The 24,031-nt window shown below is 45.1% G+C and overlaps 1 protein-coding gene across 5 annotated transcripts; it reads right to left on the reverse strand.

The window, feature by feature from the left end:
- Positions 1–971: 971 nt before the first annotated feature.
- TCHP (trichoplein keratin filament binding) lies at positions 972–23,628 on the reverse strand. Of its 5 annotated transcripts, none has more exons than XM_072600153.1 (14): positions 23,415–23,554; positions 10,745–10,935; positions 10,214–10,248; positions 8,508–8,718; positions 7,861–7,917; positions 7,138–7,206; positions 5,991–6,164; positions 4,561–4,673; positions 4,402–4,468; positions 3,851–4,023; positions 2,551–2,632; positions 2,184–2,369; positions 1,956–2,099; positions 972–1,564 (listed from the first exon to the last, which is right to left on the reverse strand). In XM_072600153.1, exons 2-14 carry the CDS (start codon positions 10,757–10,759, stop codon positions 1,532–1,534), a joined length of 1,359 nt encoding a protein of 452 aa, XP_072456254.1. In that variant the 5' UTR covers positions 10,760–10,935; positions 23,415–23,554; the 3' UTR covers positions 972–1,531. The 5 variants fall into 5 exon arrangements, with proteins under 5 accessions (XP_072456254.1, XP_072456255.1, XP_072456252.1 ...); XM_072600154.1 differs by having other exon boundaries at positions 10,214–10,367; positions 23,415–23,498; XM_072600151.1 differs by lacking the exon at positions 10,214–10,248 and having other exon boundaries at positions 23,415–23,548.
- Positions 23,629–24,031: the final 403 nt, after the last annotated feature.

Consider the following 24,031-nt stretch of genomic DNA (forward strand, 5'->3'; position numbering starts at 1 on the left):
TTCCCCTCTCCCACTCTGTTCCAGAGCCACATTCTGGTCACTAGCCTCCCTCCCCCAAAGCTCAGTGACGTCTATGTCTGGGTCACTATGCCTGTTTTCCATGGACACTTGAGGCCAGGGGCTTTCTGCCAGCTCCTTTCTTGAATTTTTCTCTCTCGTTGATGTCTGGGTGCTTGTGCTGCCCAAAGTTGGTTCAGTTCAGAGGCTGTTTTTTTAACCTCTCCTTTCTTTTTCAGTTTAAAGTTCTTTGGACTGAGCTTTCCAGATCCTCTGTAAATATATTCTCTATGGACCTTTTACGGGGCGCAGCATCTCTGATTGGGAACACTTCATTCTTGTCATTTAATTGGCTATCCAGAAATACAAATCCCATTCTTGGCCATCCCCTCCCAATTCTCTCAGGAGGCTCACCACTTGGCCCCTTTCATTCAAGGGACATCATTCCACACCTATGTAGACTACAGAGAGGGGATCAAACTAGCTAAAGGACAAGGTCAGCATCTGGAACAAGAGTAGATTTTCTTTTTCTCAGGTTCTTGGCATGCGTCGTGTGGCTGCTTTCATCTTTTTAAAAATTTTTATTATTAATTTGTTTTCAGTTTTCTACAATCACTTCCATAAGTCTTAGATTTTCTCCCTCTTCCTCCCCACTCCCTCCCTGGGATGGCATGCAATCTTATATGGGTTCTACACATACATTCTTGTTAAACACATTTTCACGTTTAGTCTTTATCCACAGCTTTTCTAGGTAAAATGTCTCAATATTTCAAAGTTCTCATCGTTTAACTCTCCCTCCTTTGATACAACTGCAATCGGTTTTTCCAAGTTTTTCTCTGCTTATTCCTGTGTAGACACAGTCATTCCTTTAGTGACTTACAAGGGATCTTAAATTGAACAACTGTAGTAAACCATACAAAGACCCTTAGCCTATTACTAGCAAGAGACAATACATAAGATGAAATACTTGACTGTTCATTTTAAAAAAATTTATTGAAAAATATCTCCAATAAATAAGTGTCTTAATTATATTTAAACAGTAAGCTGACCACATCACTAACAAGTCATTTACTATTAACTGTGGGGAATATGAAATTGAGCAGGAGCCAATATAAAGACACATCCTGTCTTGGGTGTTCTGTCTTAAGAGTTTACATGGAAATTCTTCCTGAAAAGTCAAACTCCCAACACTTAATAATTAGGAACTTTAAAACTTTCTGCTATTTATAAATAAAGTTAGTTTCCATAGAAAGCTGTCTGAAAATATTCTAAATGTTACCTACGTTTCATTACACTTTTACAACTGAAAAGGCCTAAATTTTTACGTTAGCGTGCCTGCGACCACCCCAGGTCCTTACAGACCAGCCTCTTCCTCTACCCATTTAGTTTACTCTGAGCAACATCACCATGACCCTTTCCAAATGGTGAGCATAATATAATGTTTATTTTTAATTCCCAGGATACCTGATCGGGTTTACTAGTGACACAACCTACACCTCAGCATCCTTAGCACTTACTGGGCATTCATTCAGGTTCAGTTCCACGCAATTCTGGGACGACCATATGGCTAGAATAGAGAGAGCAGAAATACCCCTTAGTATCCCCATCATGGGCATTAGAGAACAACTCTCCTTAGATTCTAGGTAAAGGAAACATATAGAAGATGCAACCAGGATGGTGAAGGGGCTTATCTGAAGGGACTGGGAAGGTTCAGGCCAGAGAGAAGTGGGGGTGAGGGTGGGGTGGTTATGATAACTGACTTTGAGTCTGTAAAGGGATTGCACATGGTAAAGAGGCCAATTAGCCTTGACTTGAGGAATAAGCAGCATTAAGGAGGAAGGAACACACGCCTGCACCACAAAACTGACCTTGTCACCATATCTAAATCCCAAACCCTAACACCAGACAAGCTGACTGGGCTGAGCGGAGCTGCAGGCCTGGCCCCCAGCAGGCTGTACCTTGCACTGAAAGCCACGCTCCCTCATCAGGCGCGCCTCCTGCTCCACTCGTTCCTCTGATAACTGCTCGGCCCGCCGAGCCTCTTCCTCCTCCTTTCTCTGCTGCTCCAGATCTTCCTGGTCTTGGAGCTGCCGCTCTGTGACCTGAGGGGCAAAGGGTGACAGTCAGACTCCCAGGCAGCCCTTCAGGCGTCCTGGGGCCCCCAGATAGCCCGGGGCCACACTCACCTGCGCCTCCAGCTCCTGTTTACGAGCTGTTCTCAGCTGTGCCTCCTCTGCTCTCCCTCTCCGGGTCTCTTCCCTCGCCTCCTCCAGATCTCGAATCAGCTGCTCCCGGTACTTCAAGGCTTCCTCCTGGGCACGCCGATTGAGTTCGATCTTTTCTTGGAGCTGATGCTGTCTCTCCGTAAGAACCTGTTCTTGGACAGAAGGAGAGAACAAGGTACAAGCTGCAGCCTTCTGTCCAATGGACAGCTCATCAGGGAAGCCTGATTCCAGAAAACAGCAGAGCAGAAACCCCATGGCCAAAAGGGCCTCAGATAGATGGGGAGAGTCCACCTGGCCAAAGGTTGGGTCAACTGGTTGCCCACCCTACCTCTTTCATCAGTCGATCTCGAGCCTGCCTCTCTCTCTCCCACTCGGCCTCTCTCTTCTCCCACATCTGCTTGGCCTCTTCCCTGGAAAAAAAGAAAATGGAGGAGAATATGAGCATTAGCATCCCCAATTCTAATCAATCAGAGACCAAATGAGTTCAAAGAGCATTATTCTTGGGATCTGTTTTACTTCTGGGATCACAAAGTCAACTTTAATCTCCTAGTGTTCTAAATCAAATATCCAAAGGATAAAACTGTGAAAACACCTGGCTTTTTCAAAGAGGAGGCTTCGAATTCAGGCCTTTGATGCAAATTCCACATGTGTGAACATAAGAAGTGTTTGTGATCAGCATTCTAACACAGCATTCCCTTGATGAAAGTTCACTTTTCTATAGGGTTTCCCAATCTACAGAGCGCCTTCCTCAAAACAACCGTGTAAAGCAGGGAATACAAACTGTTATTGTTCTGATGAGGAAATCAAGTCACATGGCTTGGAAATGGCAGAGCTGGGTCTTCTGTATCTGAGCCCACTGCTCTTTCCAGAACACTGGGCTGCCTTCCCCTTTAAACAATCTAAAAATTAACAAACACTTATCAAGTGTTAACTGTGTGTAGGGCTTTGTGCTAGTAAGTGCTGAAGATAAAAAACAGACAAACAGCTCTCACCCTCAAGGAGCTCCATCTAATGAGGCAACACAAGGCATACGAACATCTACAAAGGAGCTAAATACAGGCTAAACTGGAGATAATTAACAGAGGGACAAATGAGCATGAAGGGAGATCAGGAAGGTGGGATCTGAGGTGGGACTTGAAGGAAGTCATTGACGCAAGAGATGGGGAGAATATTCCAGGCCTGGGGGACAGCCAGAGAAAATGCTCAGAGTTGAGAGATAGAGGGTCTTGTGGGAAGACAGGCCAGGTGGTCAGGGTCCCTGAACTGAAGAGTCTATAGAGGGGAGTGATGTCTAAGAGGACTGGGAAGGTAAGAGGGGCTAAGTCAGGAAGGGCTCTGAACGCCAAAGAGAACACTTTGTATTTGCTGCCTGAGGCCATAAGGGCCAGTGGAGTTTACTGAGTAAAACATGATCAGATTTGTGCTTTAGAGGGAGAGCCTTGAGGCAGCAGACCCCACCCCAACAGCTATGGTGATCATCCAGGGGGAGGTGAGGAGGGCCTGCACTGATTAGGGGCAGGGGGAGATGGTCCAAAGGTAAAATCGGCAGGCCTTGATAGATGATGTTTCTGCAGGAAAAGGAGTGGCAGTGCCGGACACAGAGCCCATGGGAGAGGCCAGGCCCTCACCTGAACAACAGCTGCAGCTCTGCTTCTCGGGCCCTCTCCACCTCCAGCTGGTCCTCAATGACTTGTTTCATCCATGCAGCATCCGCGGCTGCCTGCTTCCGCCGGGCAGAGTCCCGCTGTTGGTCCTCATCTTCCTTCTCCAGAAGGGCCAAGAGGATCCGTTTGTCTGCCTCCTGAGGAAAGGTGTGATGGGCTTCAGACCTCTGGCCTTGGTGGCGCTCGGTATGGCTGCAGACTCCATAGGGACAATCCCTGTGTCTTGGCTGTCTCCGTATCTCGCAGGGTGCCTAGCCCTGTGCTCCACACATGAGGGACTTAGTACATGAATAAACCAATGGTTTCCCAGCAATATGCCAAGAATGAAGAGCCCTGTGAAGGGCAGAGCTCTTCACAAACCCCAGCCTCGGCCTTCGAGGCCCTGTTCCCTTCCCTTCAGTGAACTGCTATCAGGGAATGTGGATGTCACTTGACAATCCTGGAGCACTGGGGTAAAGGGACCAGGGGGCCCCATCCAGGGAACCACCCCAGGGGGCTAGTGGGGCTTCTCTTACCAGCTCCTCTTGGATCTGCTGGGTACGTCTATTCAGCTGAGCGTTGTACTGGTGTCTCAGGAAACGTCTGCACAAGAAAGGAAACAGATCACATCAAGTGTTTTAGAATCAGAGTTGCCGTTTTGTCTGGGGAAGATCCAAGCTTGACCCAGCAAGTACCCCAGCTCCGCCTTCTTCCTGTACTCCTCCATGTTCTTCCTTTCTTCCTCCAGTAAACCAAGTTCCCACTGCTGCCGCAACAAGTTCTCTTGTTCTTTCTTCAGTTTTGTCGCCTGTGCCATAATAAAAATAAAATGAAGTGACTATTTCCCCTCTGTGAACTGCTCGGTTGTTAGCAAAATAAAGGCAGCAACTTCTGGGCTGGGCCACCAGGACCAGATCACAAGAGGCTCTCTGAACGGAACAGATTCGACCCCTTCTCTCCAAACGGACCTAGGCAAGGGCTCACGAACCTGAGACATCTAGAACCCAGAGGCAGATTATGACCAGGTCACCCAAGGAAATCTCTGAATACTGACCCTAGAAGCACTTCTGGCCACCAGGGATCCCATGATCAATGTGAAGAAAAAGCAGAATAAATCAGGTCATCTGGGAATTCAAGAGTGAAAAGAGAACTGGAACAGTGAATTTCTAAATACACCTAAGGAATTTTATATTAATTCCATTCCATTAATGTTCCAGGATCTAACAACAGAAAATGTGCTTATGTGTGTGTGTGTATGTGTGCATGTGTGTATGTAAAACAAAGGAACAGAAATACTGTACTAATCCAAATATAGGTTGAATATGGGTCATAATACTAGAATGAAATTATTAGGTGTATGCATTTTTAGGTATGGATGTGTGTGTGTGAGTATGTATAATACAGACACACACATATGTGTTGAAAAGCTATACTTAAACTTTAAGGATCATGATTTCAACAGTATTTCCACGACTAAGCAGGACTGAAACCCTCCAGTGCTGGTCAGAGAGCTGGAGAAATGCATGCATGTTTGCACAAAGACACACATGTGTATACACACACACACATACACACATACATATACACACTCCACTAACAACCTCCCAGTGGGCTTCATCATGGCCTAGTGGTGACCCCATGGCTCCTGGAGGCCAGGCCAGTGGAAAACAAGTGCAGGAATTTGTGATTAACCTGAAAAAACTTTGGACCCGGCAGCCAATGTGTACCTATGGTCTGAGAACCAACCAGATTAGGTTCAGAAAAGGGCATGACCAGAGAGCCACAAAATGGGGGAAAGTTTTGGGCTACAGTAATTGTCAAAGACCTTTCCAACATGGAAGGTCTGTGATTTGCATCAACAGAGGGAGACTTCTGCCCCCAGTGAAAATGCAGAAAATTAAAGAAATGAATCATACACTCACAGAGAAAGGAAAGGCACAGGGGAGAGCACCTCCAGATTGCTCCAAGCTGACGTGGAGGCAGGAGAAGAGGGGTGGTTGTCCACGTGTCACACTGGGCACAGGGGTGCAGAGCTGGGCCCAGTCGTTGGGTCACACTGCCATCAGCCTGCATGTGCCCCACCTCCCTGACCCCAGCCTGGGGGGTGGGGGCTGCACCCCTTTACCTCCATCTCCTTTAGCCTGAGCTCTTCCATCTGCTGGAGCAGAGCCTCTGCCTGCTGCTTGTCCTCCAGCCTTCTCTTCTCTTCCTCCTGCTTCATCCGCTGGATGGCCTCCCTTCTGGCAGTTTCATACTGATTTTCAAACTGTACTTTTTCCTCTTTCTCGGCAGTCTCTTGCTAGACAAGTCAAATAAACAACCAACCCCATGAGTCGGGGCTAAGTAGGGCCTCAGCAAAGCCCCACACAACAAATGAAGACAAGTTAAAGCTAACACAATGGTAGTGACATCATTTTCCGCGTCAACGTGCAGATGGAGGGGCCAGGACTGGATGCCACTCCCTCACCTCAGTAGCCGAGGCTGAACCAGAGGAGTGGGGTGTGAACTCCTGCTTGGCCTTGCACCTGTTTTGGCTTCCTCTCCAGAGGCAGCACTGTGAGGAGGTGAGGGTCTGGGCCTGTCTTTGCCTCTTCTAATGATAGCCTGTCAAGTTCCCAGCTCTCTCTACTACAATGTCTTCACTTGTAAAATTATAAGGAGAACACTACTTTTGCTACCTTCCTCATGAGGTGGAAAGCACTTTGTATACCTTAAAAGGTCACAGACATGTACACTGTTGTCCTTACTGCACAGGAAGGGGAGGAGGTAGAAGCTCTGTAAGGTCCCTTCTCACTCCCACAAACATCCCTCTCTGAGCAACAAGGAATCTACTTGCTCCCCAAAGCCCCCATGGCCAGGAAGCTTTGATCTGCTTCTGGTACCTTAACCTGACATTGTCTACGGCATGATCTACCTCAATACAAGCCTAATCTGATACAGACCCAAGCACCTGAACGTTTGCGGCGGGGCTTCCACATGAGGCTTATATGGCATTCATGGCCTCATCTAGCATCATCCTGTTTTACAAGGCAGGAAACTGAGGCTCCACAAGGCAAAGGAGCCTGCTTGGTCCCGGAGCCAGGAAGTGAAGGAAGCAAGTTTTAAAGCTCAGTCTCTCCTTACTGCATCCAACACAGTTTCCACTATGACACTTGCTCCTCAAAATGAAAATCTGCTTCGTGAGCTGTGTGGCTCCTGCTCCCTAATCTGAAAGCTTGGGATGTACACCAGGAGACAGACCCCAGGGAAGCCAAAAACCCAACCCTCTGTACCTGTTTTCTTTCTGACAGCTGAGAATCCCATGAGTCGACCACATGTTTCCTATGAAGAGCTGATTCAATCTGGAAAGAGAAAAGAGCAGTAGCTGTTGTGGGGGGGGGGGGGGGCAGCTCCACCCCTGCCCCAAAGCATCTGAGAGCCTCGATCGGGCTCCTATTCAATCACAATGGCTTTCCAAGGGAATAAAAACCGTTTCTGAGTTCTTCTGCCATAAACCAGGGTCTGAACGGCAGTGTTCCAGAAATCATAAAGACGGGTGTAAAGTCACCAAAAGCAAGGTCTGGGCTGCATTGAGAAGCAGTGACTTGTCGTCACAGCCTTGAGCAGGGACTAGGGATGACTTCTCAAGGATTCGGGAGAGGGGATCCATAAACTGGGTGGGGAGCAGATGGCCTCTGAGGAGTCCTCTAACACAGATTCTCTAAAACAATAAATAAATCCATAAAAGGTCAGCCCCAAAGGAAGACTCCAAGTCTATCATCCTTTCACTTCAACTTCAAATGTGCACAAAACCTATTAATTCAGATGTAACTGAAGCTTAACTCATTTATGTAACTAAAACAATTCTCACTTCAACACCTTTTTTTGAGGCACACCATTCAAATGCTGAAAACTCTGCTACATGACTCAAACTAGCAAGAGATACAAATGAGAATACATTGGGCAAACTCATTTTATCTATACAGGAAGAACAGCGTGAGCCCCTCAGCTTTTACCTGTCGAAATCGAGGGTCTGTCTTTTTCCAGTGTTCATACAGAAGTTGTTCGGCAACCTGTGAAAATCATGCCAAAAATGAGATGTGGCAAATTCCCAAATTTCAGCAAATAAGAAGCAACAGCTAAACTGGGGGCTTTGAGATTTGGGAAAGAGCTCCAGCTCCCACTTTTACTACTGCAACAGTCCTTTCATCATATAGTCCTATCTCCCTCATTATACTCCAGAAGCAACGATACCAACCTATCTATGCAGAGGATTCCATTAGCATTCATTAGAGGGCCTATTCAATCAGTCCTGAGAAAAGGTGCTCCAAGTCTGGCCTAACATAGATGCCCGGTTCTGTTTAGAACACCTTCACAGCACCAAGCAGGAAGCAAAAATACCCAGGGCTAGCAAATCACCACTGGATGCCATCTCCCTGAGAACACTTGGAAGGGGAGCAAAGAGAAATTATTCCAAATGTCATTACGTAAACCAGATGTTGCCATGAAATCTCCTCTGGAAGAACTTGGGATCTACAAGTGGAGGGCCCAGGAGCTGACAGTAACTGGCACAGCCTGCCGCCAATCCCCCTCCTCCTCCCCCCACACCCCCCTCCTGCTGCAGCTCCCTCCCCTCCCATCACGTCCTCTCCTCCCCAGGTACCGTTTTCCTTTCTTGTTCTCTTGCCGACTTCAGTCTCTCGTTTCTCTCTCTCATGCTGCTCTCTCTCAAAGCCATGTTCAGCCTCTTCTCCTTCAGTTCTTTGGCGAGCTGACTCCTCTCCTCTGCCAGGAGTTTACAGAGACGCTTCTGTCGCTCTGCCAAACTCTTTTTCTTTTCCTCTTTCAGTTTCTGCTGTTCATATGCTTGCATACTACTCAAGAAAAAGATCACCAAGATTACAAAAGAGTTGTGCAAACTCTTCTAGAGCAGTGGTCTCCACAAGGAGGTGCAGAGCCCCTAGGAAATGCTCCAGACGGTCCAGCAGGGTGCAAGAATAAAGAAAAACTTGTGTTCTTATCAAAAACTAAGAAATGAGCATCAGTAAGATTTAACATAGGTGGTCCCTGGTGCCCCCACCTCAGTCCACGTCAGAATTCACATATAGCAAATTCGTGAGGGACTAGCAGGGAAGAGGAGCAGTTTCATAGGCCGACAGCAGCACCCTTGTGTTCATTGGTGGTCCACATCTTCAGACATATTGCAGTTGCCATGTTTGTGGTCAAATGCATTTAAAGATCATGTTATGTAATTTTAAGTCATTAACTCACCAACTCATAAAACTAACTTACAAAACAGACACAAAATTTAGGAAGATTTCTGCAAAGAAAAGTGACTGAAGGTACTACTAATACTATGAGCCTGTTCAAAGTGAGAAAATGGCGGAACTGACACTTCCTATTTTTAGTGTGGGCTTATCAGCCGTACGGCAAGGTAAGAACAACAATCGAATCAGATCTGACAAGGTCAGCCAGAAAATTTGGAAATGAGTAAGACTATTGGAAATATTGATATCCACGATCATTAACAATGAACTTGATCCTGAGTGTGTGTCATGTCTTGAGATATAACTTGACGGTATACAAAGTCATCAGGATTGCAAGACATTTGAAAATGTCACCTATAAAAATGGATTTGCTCATTCAAACTTGGAAACAGAATCTTCTAACCAGTTTAAGAATCATCCAGATGATTTCAGTTGGCTTGAACCCATTTGTTAAAAGTATCAAAATGTGAGACCTTCTGATGAATTTGCCAGAACAACTGACTGGGCATCAGGAAAGATGGAAAGGTACTAGCTGAGTTACAACACTGACTGGTGGATGGGATTAGAAAAGGTGGGAAAGGCCCTCAGAGGTCATTAGTCCAATCCACTCACTTAACAGCGATAGATGCTGAGGCTGCAGGAGCCAAAGGGACTTGCCCAAGGTTAACCAGGGAGTGTCAGAGGCAGGACTTGAATCTATACCTTCTGAATCCAGGCCAGTGCTCCTCCCACTCTGCTATCCCTCTTCCGTTTGAATCGATGTATGTTTGTGAGGGATCACTTTTCACAAGGACAACCAGGACAACCAAGTACGAACTGAACTTAAGAACCAGACTTTCCAATTGCAGAATCACAAAGTGTTAAATCAAGATTATTTTAAAAACTCTTTAAGATATTCTTTTTTATTGTGAACATAACAATCAACAGAGACATTTTAATAGACAGATACAAGAGGACCGTATTGGAAATTGTGGACTTCTGCTACATATAGTTTTCTTTGTAAAGATAGCTATATTAGCTTTAGCACAGTAGTAACCCAGCCACTCTGCGCCTCCTCCTTGTCTTCCGATGCTCTTTTCTTTGGCTGGCTATCACTACCCACCTTCTCAGCCGCCTTCCTCTAGAGAGCAGCTCTCCCTGGCAACAAATACGTGCAGTCAAACAAAAGTCATTCTGCACTGTCAGTCCATCATCTCTGCCGAGACGTGGGAGGCATGTTTCATCGTCAGTCTTCTAAAGTCACGATAGGCCACTGCCTAGATGAAACAAACCAAGATTCTCCCAAAAAATGAAGCACACACAATCAAACTGTTCTCACTAAAAATTATTACTAATACTGAGGGCAATTAGTTCTTAATAATTAGTGAGAATAAAAGGTTTTCTGTTCCACTGATAAAATTATTTTAAAGTGTTTTTTTCACCTTTATTTCAACATTTCGATTCCTTTTGTCCACTTTAAAATGAACAATCTCTAGTAGCATACCCATTTATAAATCATCACACATGCTGGGGTATTCCTGTTGGGGTGCATGATCACAACAGTTTGAAGGCCACTGCTCTAGAAAAGGCAACCTACCACAAGCATCTGATGGCCAGAACCTGTCTCCGCCAGGCCAGAACCACCCATGATTACCTCTGCTGGTAGCATGTTCTTGAGCTCCACTGGGCCTGTTTAGAGCTCCAGACATCAGATTCTCTGAAATAGCGACTGGTGACATCCCACTGTTGCCGAAATCGGGCTTCTTGCTCTCGGTGACGCACAATCTGCCTTTCTAGCACTCTGTTGCGGGTCGGCCAACAGGAGGGCATGGTAGGTAATGCCATCTGGGCAACAAGGACAATTGAGAGGAGGTAGTTAATTGCTGTAGGTTGACCCTATGCTTGCCACATAAGTCTTGTCTGACCAAAGAAAATAGGAGATCAAAAGATTTGGATGGTTTGGTGGCCTGCAAGCTTGAGAGGAAATGAGAGTGACACCGCAGCCTCCAAAACCACTGCGCTCTCAGGCCCCAGGCACAGCACAAGGAAGGTGACACTCCCACTGTGCTGAGACCTGGTCAAACCATGCTCAATTCTAGGTGCCCCATTTTAGGACGGGCACTAACAAAATACAGTGGGTCCACGGGAGACTGTGCTCTGATGTTTAGGTGGATAGTGTCCGTGAGCCTATGCCATGTAAGAATCTGCTCAAGCAAGTGAAGATGCTGAGCTTGAAAAAGAAAAGCAGAGGAAAGAGACCATGAAGCCATCGTTGTGATCAGAGAGGCTCTTATGAAGAAGAAGGAGCTGCTGGACTTGCCCAGCTTGGTCCCAGAGGGCAGAATCATGGTGCACAAAGATAAGGAAGCTTTGTTTCAGCGTAAGGGAAAAAAATACTTTGGCCATCAGAGTTACCCAGAGGTGGAGCCGGCCCTCTGAGGAGGCAGTGACAACATGTCACTAGATACTGTCAAGCAAAGAGGCGGCCCAGGTGTCAGGGATGCTGTTGAGGGGCTCCTGCACAAGTATGGATGGGATCACACAGCTCGGTCTGCCACTCTCTCAACCAAAGAACAAGACTTCATATAGTTTGCCACTTCTGGTTTCCAGCAGCATTATAAAGTAACACCAGAAGTGAAGGGGGAGAATGGTCCTGCTTTCCCCATGACACCATTTAGACATTTTCTGGCATTTATTTTTTCTTTAATTAAACGTCCTTAAGTTACCAACTCATGGCAAAAATCAGAACAGCAACATGATCATTATGCATCTTAAACTACACTACAGTCTAAGAAAAACCAGCATTTCAGGTGACCTAAAAGGCAAAGCCAAGATGCACCGTGGGTTTAAGAAGGCTGATGAGACATGCTGTAAAAGACATCATGTCCCAGACATGCAGACTGCAAGAAGAGGGGGCAACCTTTGGTGAGAGAAGGGAGACGGCCCCAGTGCCACATGGGGGCCCACAGAACAGTAAAAGAGCCAGAAGGGGCCATTGGTGGAACGGACAAGACGCTCTGTGGATGAAGAGAGAGAGGTCTGGGCAGAAGCCATCCGGGAGTGAAGTCATGAGCCACCCACACTGAGGAGCACAGGCCCTGACAGGGAGCAGAGCACAGAAATCTGTGAGAGCCTGATATCCATCACCTGAGACACATGTGGACTGGGGTGATTAAGACACTGGCCGAGCACTCAGGAAGTAGCTAACTGCTGGTCTGACTTGTATTTCTGAGCTGTGTTATTTGACTCTGGGGAAAAACGGCTTAAGCCTCACCAAATCAAGATGTGGTAGTAGGGGCAGTACCATGGTGATTCATCCGTTCTATTCAAGTGAAACATCCAGCTGTATTTTTCTCAAACAGTGCCTTTTGGGCTCCCTTCCTCCAGACTTCACTAAATGCTTTTCCTGGTTTGCCATCCTCCCCTGCCCTCCCTTCAGCTGGTAAGTACTCCCTTCTTTCTCCAATCCCTCCCAGTACCAGATTTGGTACTTATTCCATTATGTCTCCTACTAGAGCTATTATCCGAATCCTGTCTCTTAGCAGGTTGTAAGTTCCTAGACAGAAAGAATTCCACCTTATTGATCTGTTTTTCCTCTCAAGATCCAGAAAGGGGCTTTGGATATAGCAAAGAAGACGTAGTGGAAGGAACACAATTGACTTGGAGCGGGACACTTGTGGGCGTCTAAACTCCCTCACTGGCTTCCTGACTGCAGCAGGTTACTTTACCTCCTAATTCAGTTTATTCTTTTTACAGAAAGGGAACCCTAGATACCACCTCATAGGACCCTTGAGAGAAATGCCCAAGTGATGTAGAAATGTGATATTATACAGGTGTTGTGACATTATTTCCAAAGTGTTGAAGCTCCAGTTAAAAATGAGACACGCTGTGTCTATTGTGTGTGCAGGGTTTTGGTTAAATATTGACTGAAGCGATTTTGTGGGGAAGACAGGGTTTTTGGTTTGTTTTTTGGGGGAGGCTCTGGTTTCACTGCTCCAGGGAATCCCCTCCCAATGCCGATGTGCAACTGTTTCACAGCTCAGTCTCAAAGCACAACCTGGCACACTGAGAAGCACCCAACAGCTCAGCGCATATAGGCCAGAAAGTCTGCAAAGCCCTGTATGTGCATTACCTCATCTTATTCTCCCAAAGAGCCCTGGGAGGTAAGTGGGGTTGGTTTGGGGGAACAGGACCTATGACTTCACTGGTAAACTCCCAGGAAAAAATTCCTTCTGGAAAAAACATGACTGGACATGGGCTCTATAACTTAATGCCTGTCACAGCCAGAGCATCAGAGCCCCTTTCCTGCCTAAAGAAACCTCAGCCTTACACCTGCTCTTGTACTTGTTAACTCTGGGGAGACCCAGCATGCCACTCCTCACGCTTGGCTGGACCTCCTCCCCCAACTCCTCTGCACCAGCTCTCTTGCCTGGCACTCTGATATCTTCTCCTACCAACTCCCCATCCCCCTTTCCAGATTTTCTTTATATTTTCTTCTCATTAAAATGTAAGCCCCTTGAGGCTAGGGTATACATTTGCATCCCCTGCATTCAGCATAGTGCCTGAAATGTAAAGTGCTTAATAAATGTTTCTATCCTTCTCCTGTGCTGCACAACACCCCCACCCCATTGTAAGGGGTGTACAGACTAAAATAACAGTCTCCTAATCACTCAGCCTTCCAAACGGGACAGAAGAGATCCGAGGAAGAGATCTGGCTTTGAATCCAGGCTGAGTTGCTAACTACCCATGTGAAAAAGTCAGTTTCTTTCTCTGGGTCTCAGTTTCCTAATCTATTAAAAAAGGAGAGTGGGCTAGGGGAAGCCTAAAGTCTATTTCAATCATAACATTCTAGATTAATTCTAAGTGCTCTCTCCTGCCCCACAAGACCAGACCTTAAACACATTTCTTCTCAGGCACCCCTATCTCCAGGCTACAGGAGCTGGCATGAAGGCCCCAAGCCCAGGGCCATCACAAATGGGCCTCTGAGGTTTCTCAGTGCCAGATATTTCTCTGCTAAGAAAAGTACCTTGACAGCCCATGGAACTAGAAGGGGTATCTAAGACCTTCTAGTCTCTCATTTTACAGGTGAAGAAACTGAGGCCAGGAAGACAAAGAATCTTGCCTACGTAGTAAGAAAAATGGGATGAACTCAGGTCCTTGGAATACAACTGCAGTACTCTTTCCTTTGTGCCTCAGAGTCAGCCCCGAATCCATCCAAATCCCCTGGCTCTTTCTCACTAAATTCTCTAAGACATGAGTTAATGTTTCTGTGCTGCTGTCAGACTGAACTGCTCTCCTCCTGACAAGGCGTGTACTCAGCTGATGCTAAAAATGGCCTTAAATATTTATAGAGCTTTATACATTTTGTCTAAGGGGCATCACAAAAGGATGGCATGTAAATAATGGTGTGACTATATACAGAAGTATACATATATACATGTGTATACACATACAGACCTATCTATGTCTCTCTCTCTATATGTATGTATGTTTTTAAATCACAGTATTTTAGATCCTGAAGGCACTTTATCAAATTCAATCCTTCATTCTACAAATGAAAAAATGAGAGCTGAAAAAGCGCCAGTGACTTATTCAGCATCATAGAGGGAGTTGGTGGCAGAGCCAGGCCTAGGAGAACAGCTGCCATTCCCAACCCTCCTCTCCAGCGTTCTCTCACCAAACCTAACCCCTGGCCTCCCTTCTGCTCCTCCTCATGAGCTCCTGAAGGCACTGACTGCTGACTGGCACCTTACAAATTCAAGTCATCCAGCCTCCACTGGGCCCTCCCTGCAGCAAGGCAGTCCTTTTACTCTTCCCTAGTTAGTTCCTTCTTAGACAGACCCCTGACAGAAGCTAGTTTAACTTTCTTACCTCTCACATTCTCTCTCCTCTCAGGCTCAGCTAAAGACTTGCCTACGAACTCCTTCTTCCCCCAATTACTTCATATTAAAATCCCTTGACCTCATGTCGTCCCCTCTCCTTTCTCCTATCTCCTCCTACCTACTCTAGCAGATTACATCCTCAATCTCATTCCCCCTTTCTGGACTCTTCATCTTCTATCAACTGGTTCCCTTCCTATTGTCTTCAAACAAGCCTGTCTTCCCCACCCTAAAAGGACTTTTATTTGGCGGGGATGTGGGAAAATGGGGACACTAAGGAACTGCTGGTGGAGTTGTGAACTGATCCAACCATTCTGGAGAGCAATTTGCAACTATGCCCAAAGGGCTACCGAATTCTGCATATCCTTTGGTCCATCAATACCACTGCTAGATCCACATTCCATAGAGATTAAAAATAAAATAGGAAAAATTTGTACAAAAATATCTACGTCAGCTCTTTTTCATGGTGGCTAAGAATTGGAAATTGAGAAGATGCCCATCAATTTGGGAACGGCTGAACAAGCTGTGGTGGAAAAACCTGGAAAGACTTACATGAACTGAGGCAAAGTGAAGTGAACAGAACCAGGACAACGTGGTACATGGTAATAGCAGTTTTGTACCATTAAGAACAGTGAATGACTTAGCTCTTCTCAGCATACAGTGACCCAAGACAATCTCTCAAAGGAGGAATAATGAAGCACTTTCCGCCTCCAGAGAAAAAACTGATACTATCTGAATACAGACAGACTGAAGGATGGTATTTTTCACCTTCTCTCTTTTACAAAATGACTCATATGGAAATGTTTTAGATGATTGCATATGAATAAACTATATCAGATTGCTTACCATCTCAGAGAGGGAAGAGAGAAGGGAAGGACGGAGGAATAGAATTTGGAACTCAAAATTTTTTCTTAAATGTTAAAAATAATGGTTTTAACATGTAACTGGAGGAAAAAAATAAAAATTTTTTTTTTAAAAAAAGCTCTTCACCCAGCTTCTGGAATAAGAACTCACTGTTTGACCAAAATTGCTCGGAAAACTGGATAACAGTGTGGCAGAAAACTAGGCATAGACCAATGCCTGACGCTGTATACAAGAATAAAGTCCAAATGGGTACACGATCTAGGTATATAGACTGCTACTATGGACAAACTGGAGAAGCAAGGAATAGTATATTTATCAGATTTATGGAGAAGGAAGAATTTTTGACTAAAGAAGAGATAGAAAGCATTATGAAGTGCAAGATGGATAATTTTGATTACATTAAACTGAAAAGTTTTTGCACAACCAAATCCAATGCAACCAAAATTCGGAGGGATATAGTATATTGGGAAAGAATTTTACAGCTAATCTCGGGGATAAAGGTCTCATTTCTAGTATAGAAAACTGAGTCAAATGTACAACAATACAAGTCATTCCCCAATTGATAAATAGTCAAAGGATATGAACAGGCAATTTTCAAAGGAAGAAATTAAAGATATCTATAATCATATGAAAAATGCTCTAAATCACTTTTGATTAGAGAAATGCAAATCAAAACAATTCTGAGGTACCACATCACATCTATAAGATTGGCAAACATGACAGAACAGGAAGATGATAAATGTTGGAGAAGATGTGGGAGAGTTGGAACACTAATTCATTGTTGGTGGAGCTATGAGCTCATCCCACCATTCTGGAGAGCAATTTGAAACTATGCCCAAAGGGCTACAAAAATGTGCATATCCTTTGACCCAGCAATATTGCTTCTAGGACTGTATGCCCAAGAGATCATAAAAATGGGAAAGGGTCCCACATGTAAAAAAATATTTATAGTGGCCTCTTTGTAGTGGCCAAAAACTGGAAATCAAGGGGATGTCCATCAACTGGGGAATGACTGAATAAATTATAGTATATGAATGTAATGGAATACTATTGTGCTATAAGAAATGATGAACAAGAAGACTTCAGAGAGGCCTGGAAGGACTTATATGACCTGATGCTGAGTGAAAGGAGCAGAACCAGGAGAACTTTGTGCACAGCAATGACCATAGTGTGTGAGTTTTTTCTGGTAGACTTAGTCCTTCACAGCAATGCAAGGACCTAAAAAAAAAAATTCCCAATGGTCTTCTAAGGCAAAATGCTCTCCATATCCAGAGAACGAACTATGGAAGTCAGTTGCAGAATGTAGCAGTTTTTTGTTTGTGTATTATGTTTTGGTTTGTTATATGATTTCTCCCATTCATTTTAGTTCTACACAGCATGACTATAGTGAAAATGTATTTAATAGGAATATATGTGTAGATCCTATATAGAATTGTATGTCATCTCGGGGAGGGAGAGGGGAGGTTTGGGGCAGGTAAGGGGAAAAAAAATCTAAGTTATATGGTAGTGACTGCAGAACACTAAAAATAAATTAAAAAAAATAAAAAAAAATCTTCAAAAGAACCCACCATCCTGTCCATCTATTGTCCCATATCACTCGTCCCTTTGTCACCAAACTCCTGGAAAAAACTGTCTACGCTTGCCCTACACAAAAAAGTTGTCTACACTTGCTTCCCCTGATTCCTCTTACCACTTCTCAGCCTTTTGCAGCATGGCTCTGTACCTCACCACTCAATGGAGTCTGCTTTCTCCACAGTTACCAATGATCTCTTAGTTGTCAGATCTGATGGCCTTTCTCAATCATCAGCCTAGTTGACCACCCTCTCTTCCTGGATACTCTCTCCTCTCTAGGTTTTCATGACACTGCTCTCTCCTGGTTTGTTTCTTACCTGTCTGATTACTCTTTCTCAGTCTCTTTTGCTGGTTCATCATCCATATCTTGCCCCCTGATTGGGTGTTCCACAAGGATCTGCCCTAAGTCCCCTTCTTTTCTCCTTACAAATCAGGAGTTTTTAGCTTTTTTGTGTGTCACAGTCTCCTTTGACAGTCTGGTAAAAATTATGAACTCCTTTTCAGAATGTTTTTAAATAATTGAAAGAGATGCTTAATTTCAATCAGAAGTTAGTGAAAACAAGGATGTAATTTGTTATCCCATTCAAGTTCAAGAACCCCTGAAATCTATCCATGGATCTCTTGGTAAGGAAGGGAATCAATGGACATCAGGTTAAGAACTCCTGCTCTACCCTTTCTCCTTTGACAACCACACCAAAGCCTAGGGGTTTAATTATCATCTCCATGCAAATGACTCTCAGATCTATATATGTGGTGCCAATCTTTCCTCAAAACTTCCGTCTGGCATCACCAATTGCCTATTAGACATATCAAACTTGTCTCAGAAACATCTTTAACTTAATATGGCTAAAACTGAACTCATCTTTCTCCCAAACCTCTACCCCTTTCTTATTAAGTCATGTCCATTTTTTTATGACCTATGGACTATAGCACCCTGGCCCTTCTGTCCTCCCCTATCTCTCAAAGTACACCAAAGTTCATGTTCATAACTTCCATGACACTATCCATCCATCTCATCCTCCACTATCTCCTTCTCCTTCTGTCTTCAATCTTTCCCAACATCAGGATCTATTTCAATGAGTCCCGTCTAAAATATGTGGCCAAAGTATTTAAGCTTCAGCTTCAGTATTTGACCTTCCAGTGAATACCTTGGACTAAAAATTTATTTAAGCATTGACTGAGTTGATCTCCTTGTAGTCCAAGGGACTCTCAAAAGTCTTTTCCAGCATCACAATTAAAAAGCATTGATTCTGAGGCACTCTGGTTTCCTTATTGTCTGATTCTCACAACCATACATTGCTATTAAAAAACCATAGTTTTGACTACATGGAACTTTGTTGGCAAGGTGACGTCTCTGCTTTTTAGTATGCTGTCCAGATTCGTCATAGCTTTCCTTCTAAGGAGCAAGTGCCTTTTAATTTCATGGCTGCAGTTGCCAACTGTACTGATCTTTGAGCCCAAGAATATAAAATCTGACACTGTTTCCATTTCTTCTCCCTCTATTTGTCAGGAAGTGATGGGACCAACTGCCAAGATCTTAGGTTTTTCTGATGTTAAGCTTTAAGCCAGTTTTTACATTCTCCTCTTTCACCCTCACCAAAAGGCTTTTTAATTCTTCTTCACTTTCTACCATCAGGGAGTTGTCATTTGAGGATGTGATAATGTTGATATTTCTTCTAAGAATCTTAATTCCAGGTTCTGATTCATCCAGCCTGGCATTCAGCATGATATAAGTTAAATAAAGTGACAATATAGCCTTATACTCCTCTCCACATCTCAAACCAATCAGCTGCTCCACATTTGGTTCTGTTATAGGTTCCTCAGGAAACAAATAAGATGATCTAGTACTCCCATCTCTTTGAAGACTTGCCACATTTTGTTGTCATCCACACAGTCAAAGGCTTTAGTGTAATCAATGAAGCAGAAGTAGATGTTTTTTCTGGAATTCCCTTACTTTCTCCATATCCAGCAAATGTTGGCAGTTTGGTCCCTTGTTCCTCTGCCTCTTTGAAAACCAGCCTGCTCTCATGGTAATTCTCAGTCCATCTATTGCTGATGCCTAGCTTGTAGAATCTTAAGCACAATCTTGTTGGCATGTGAAATGGGTGCAATGGTTTGATAATCTGAATATTCTATGGCATTCCATGGCATCCCATGACATTTGGTAATCTGAGCATTCTATGGCCCTTCTTTAGGACTGGGACATCCACTGGCCACTGTTGAGTTTTCCAAATTTGCTAGCATATGGAGTGCAGCCTTTTTTTTAAAAAAAAAATTGAATTATTTTATTTGTTTTCAGTGTTCGACAATCACTTTCATATATCTAAGATTTTTTTCCACTCCCTCTCTCTTATTCCCCCCTCCCTCCCCAATCCCTCCCTGAGACAGCATACAATCTTATATAGGTTCTACACGTACGTTCCTATTAAATGCAAGTTCCATAGAAAAATTAAAATGAATGGGGGAAATCATAAAACAAAACAAAACATAACATAATACAAAAGAAAATGGTCTGTTTCTGTCTGCAATCCAATTCCATAGTTCTTTCTCTGGGTGTAGAAGGTATTTTGCCTCAAGAATCTGTTGGAAATTTTTTAAGTCCATGCAATTCAATGAAGTACTACGTCTACCAGAAAAATTCCTCGTACACTGTGGTTGTTACTGTGTACAAAGTTCTCCTGGTACTGCTCCTTTCACTCAAGTGCAGCTTTTTTACAGCACCATCTTTAAGGATTTTAAATAGATCTGCCGGAATTCCATCACCTCCACCAGCCTTATTGTTAACAATGCTTCCTAAGGCCTACTTGACTTCATTCTCCAGGATGTCCGGCTCCACACCATCATGGTGATCGGTCATGTTAACATCCTTCTTGTACAGTTCATGCCACCTCTTCTACTTCCAAATCTCCCTAATTCTGTCAAAGGCATCACCATTCTTCCAGCCTGTCAGGTTTGTAATCTCAGCATTATTCCCAACTTCTCACTTGCCCTTAACTAACATAATACTGCCAGATCTCACTGTTTCTATCTTTACATCTCTTCCATCGACCCTCTTCTCCTTACTCACATAGCAACCACCATAGTTTAAACCATCATTCTCTCTTGCCCAGATCTCCCAATTAGTCCCCCACCTTAAGTCTCTCCCTACTCCAGTTTAACCTACACACTGATGCCAAAACATTCTCCTTCCTCATCTTTTCCTCCTGGTTTCCTTTTAAGCCCCAGATAAAATCTCACCTTCTGCAGGAATCCTTTCCCAGCCCCTCTTAATGAACATATGTATAAACAAGCTATGTACCAGACAAATAGGAAATGATAACCCTCAACCAAAGTGAGGTCCCTCTCTTAATCATTTCCTATTTATCTGCTATCCGGCTTGGTTGTCATTTCCTCCATTAAATTGTGAGCTCCTTGAGGGCAAAGACTGTCTTTTGTCTCATTTTGCATCCTCAGCTTAGCACAGTGCCAGTCACACACTAGGCACTTGTATATGTTTACTGACCAACTGAAATGCAGATCTGGCTATGTGATTTTTCTCTTCAATCAATTCCAGTAGATCTCTAATGCCTCTAGGCTAAAACAGAAATTCCTCCTAGCTTTGAAAGGCTGGCTCCAGCTTGTTTCTAGCTACACTGGACATTTTTCTCCCTCTTGCATTTTTTGATCCAGCCACACTGGTCTTTTTTGTCCCTCACAAATGACCTCCATCTCCCACGTTGGTGCCCTGGGGACTGGATGCATCCCATGCATAGAATGTCCTTCCCAAAGAATCCTCTGGTTTTAAAATACCACAGTCTGCATGAAGCCTTTCTTTACATCCTTAACCAATGGTTCTCTCCCTCCCAAACTACCTTGTATTTACTTTCTGTGTATGGATTTCCATTTTAGATAGCCATTCTGGCTGCCCCTCCCTTGACCAGAAAATATTTTATTTGTATTTTTAAGTCTACAAACCACTTTCCTCACAGTCCTCCTAGAGAGGAAGGTCATGGAAAGTGCTCCCAGCCGTCCTTCAGAGATGAGGAAACTGTATTCCAAATGGCAAAGTGAGTAATACACATAAGCCTGGAGAATTACCTTCCTCCATAGACTGCAGCCATCTATTACTTTGAATCAATCAATAAGCATTTATGTTTTAATCGATCTATAGGCATTTATTAATAAGCATCTACTATGTACCAGGCACAATACTACACGCTGGGGATTCAAACGCAAAGAAAGGCAGAAAAACCCTGCTCTCAAGAAGCTCCCAGTCTAACAGGGAAACAATACGCAAAATAGCACATATGCAGGATAAACTGGGCATAATCCAGAGAGCCATCCTTCATAAGGTCTATTTTAGAAGGGACTGCTTTAGTGGGATGGGGGTTGGGCCAGATGGCCACTGGGATCTCTTCCAATTCTGAAATTCTGAGACCAGCCGCCTCCTTTACATTAATATAGGGCAATTTGGGGGCAGGGTCCAGACTTAGAATTCTGTCAATGTGGGGAACTTTTTGTGGAGGTTTTGTTTTTATTTAAAAATTTTTTTCTTTTCTATTTATTCTATTGTAAATTCTCTTCTCCCCCCACCTCACTCCCCCACTGGCAGGGTACTCCTAATATGGAAACTCTGCCCTGCCCCCTGCAGATCAGCAATTCTTTGCTAATTTATAATTTTAAAGAATCTTAAAGAATTCCAGTACTGAGAAGTGACTTGCCAGTGGTCTCAGCACGTGTCAGAAGCAGAACTAAACATTTTAAAACATTTCTGACACCAAGGTCAGTCCTTCATACATACCATCAGCCCGTCAAACTCAAGAGAAAGGAATCTGCCAGCAGCATACTGACTTAGAAAACTACAAATGAACATTTTCTAGCTTCTGTTAAACATTTCCCAGTTACATTGAAGTTTTGCCTGCAGTGAGCTTGACATGTACCCATGCTACCTCTACGAGTCATTGTATTAACATAAGATATGATATAATGTGATGACATAGTATAATTTAGCACACTATAATATAGTAGGACTGAGATTCTCAGCTCTGCCATCCCGTGTCAGAATAGAAGAAACCAAGGCTTCTGGTCCAAGCCCCTAAGATTCCAGGACTTAGGCTGTGCCCCTTTCTCTCAGCTGGCCATCCCAGGCTCCAAGGATGTCAGAGCTGGAAGAGATCTCAGAGGGCATGTCTTCCAATTCTCCTCCTTTTACAGATGAGAAAATTGCTATCTGGAAAGAAATGACCACTAAGTGCTAATACTGGGCCATACTCAAGAGAGTAAGCCAGAGGAGACTTTAGAACGGGGGAGTCAAACTCAAAGAGAAATGATCTCCGCAGCTGCATTCTGGCTTAGAGAGACCCAAATGAACCTTATCTGTGTCCTGGTGCGTCTGTGTTCGTTCAATATCTTCCCATTAGATTTTAATCGATCCTGGCCAGGCCTGACGCCTCCGCTCGGCGGCCCTTCCAGTCCGAAGGTCTGTAACAGGATCTCTGGGCAGCCACTCTGGGAAGCCTGTGGATCTCTTTTCGGGAAGATGGATACAATAAACTGGACGGGTTTACAAAGGAAGCCAATGATAGGGAAACATTGTTACAAAAATACTTTAAAAAAACCACACTCCAGGTCCCAGCACAGGGAGGACCCCAGCTCTGGCCCTGGCCCGCTGGGCTCCTCTCCTGCCCTGACCCGCTGGGCCCGGCCGTGGGCTCTCAACTCCAGGGTCCTACAGAGAGGGGGACCCGGGTCCGAGACCACGAGGGGGGCGTCGGCGTGTGGTGGGGATCACCCTGGGGAGGGCCCTGCCTCTCCAGGCCTCGGCGTTGGGCTCACTGGGCCCTAGGGTGGGATCCTGGACCACGCCCCTGCCTCAGTCTCCCCATCTGTAAAACGGAGGGGGCTGCATCTTGGAGGTCTCTTTCGGATCTGGATCATGAACCTGGGCCTCAGTTTCCCCATCTGTAAAACGCCGGTTGGGTCTCACAGCCCCTCCCCCTCCCGCGAGGCCCCGCGCGCCCCCGGCCTCACCTGGGCGTTCCTCCCGCGGCCTCGGCAGCCGTTTGCGCAGGCTCGGAGCCCGGCCGCCAAGCAGCGCGCTCCGGGGCCGTTGTCAAGGGGACGCGTGACGCAGGACGGCTGGCGGCCAGGGACAAACCTCGCGCGGACGCGTCTGCTCCGGCTGGGTCACAGACGCCAAGCGGCGCGCCGGCTGCCACAGCGCCCCCTGGCGGGAGGCGGCGGGAGGAGAGAAACAAAGGAAGGAAAGGACGACGGTGAGGCAGGGCCTGTGATGCTCCCATCTCCTGACTCCGCGCCTTTGCACAAGCTGTCCCTCATGCCCCAACATGCGGCCTCGTGGCGTTCCAGGTCCTCGGGTGCGACCTTTTGACTGCATCCAGGTCTCATGAAGGGGGTTTGTTCTGTGAAGTTTGGATTCATTCAAAGGGCCACACTTGAGGACCTAGAGGGCCTCGAGGCTGCAGGTTCCCCACCCCTGTCCTGGTCTGTCTTCAACCAACAAGTATTTATTAATTTAGGGCAGCTAGGTGGTGCAGTGGATAGAGCACCAGTGCAGGAGTCAGGAGGACCTGAGTTCAAATCTCACCTCAGATGCTCGACACTCACTAGCTGTGTGACCTTGGGCA

This window comes from Notamacropus eugenii, chromosome 4, assembly GCF_028372415.1.
Source record: "Notamacropus eugenii isolate mMacEug1 chromosome 4, mMacEug1.pri_v2, whole genome shotgun sequence".
Taxonomy (NCBI): domain Eukaryota; kingdom Metazoa; phylum Chordata; class Mammalia; order Diprotodontia; family Macropodidae; genus Notamacropus; species Notamacropus eugenii.

Excerpts from the sequence above, each read along its gene's own strand:
- TCHP (XM_072600151.1), bottom strand. The coding sequence starts at position 10,935 with ATGGCATTACCTACCATGCCCTCCTGTTGGCCGACCCGCAACAGAGTG. Across the intron at positions 8,719-10,744 it reads AGAACATGCTACCAGCAGAG|TATGCAAGCATATGAACAGC; the intron begins GTAATCATGGGT and ends TTTCTTGAGTAG. Across the intron at positions 2,100-2,183 it reads AACAGGAGCTGGAGGCGCAG|GTCACAGAGCGGCAGCTCCA; the intron begins GTGAGTGTGGCC and ends TTTGCCCCTCAG.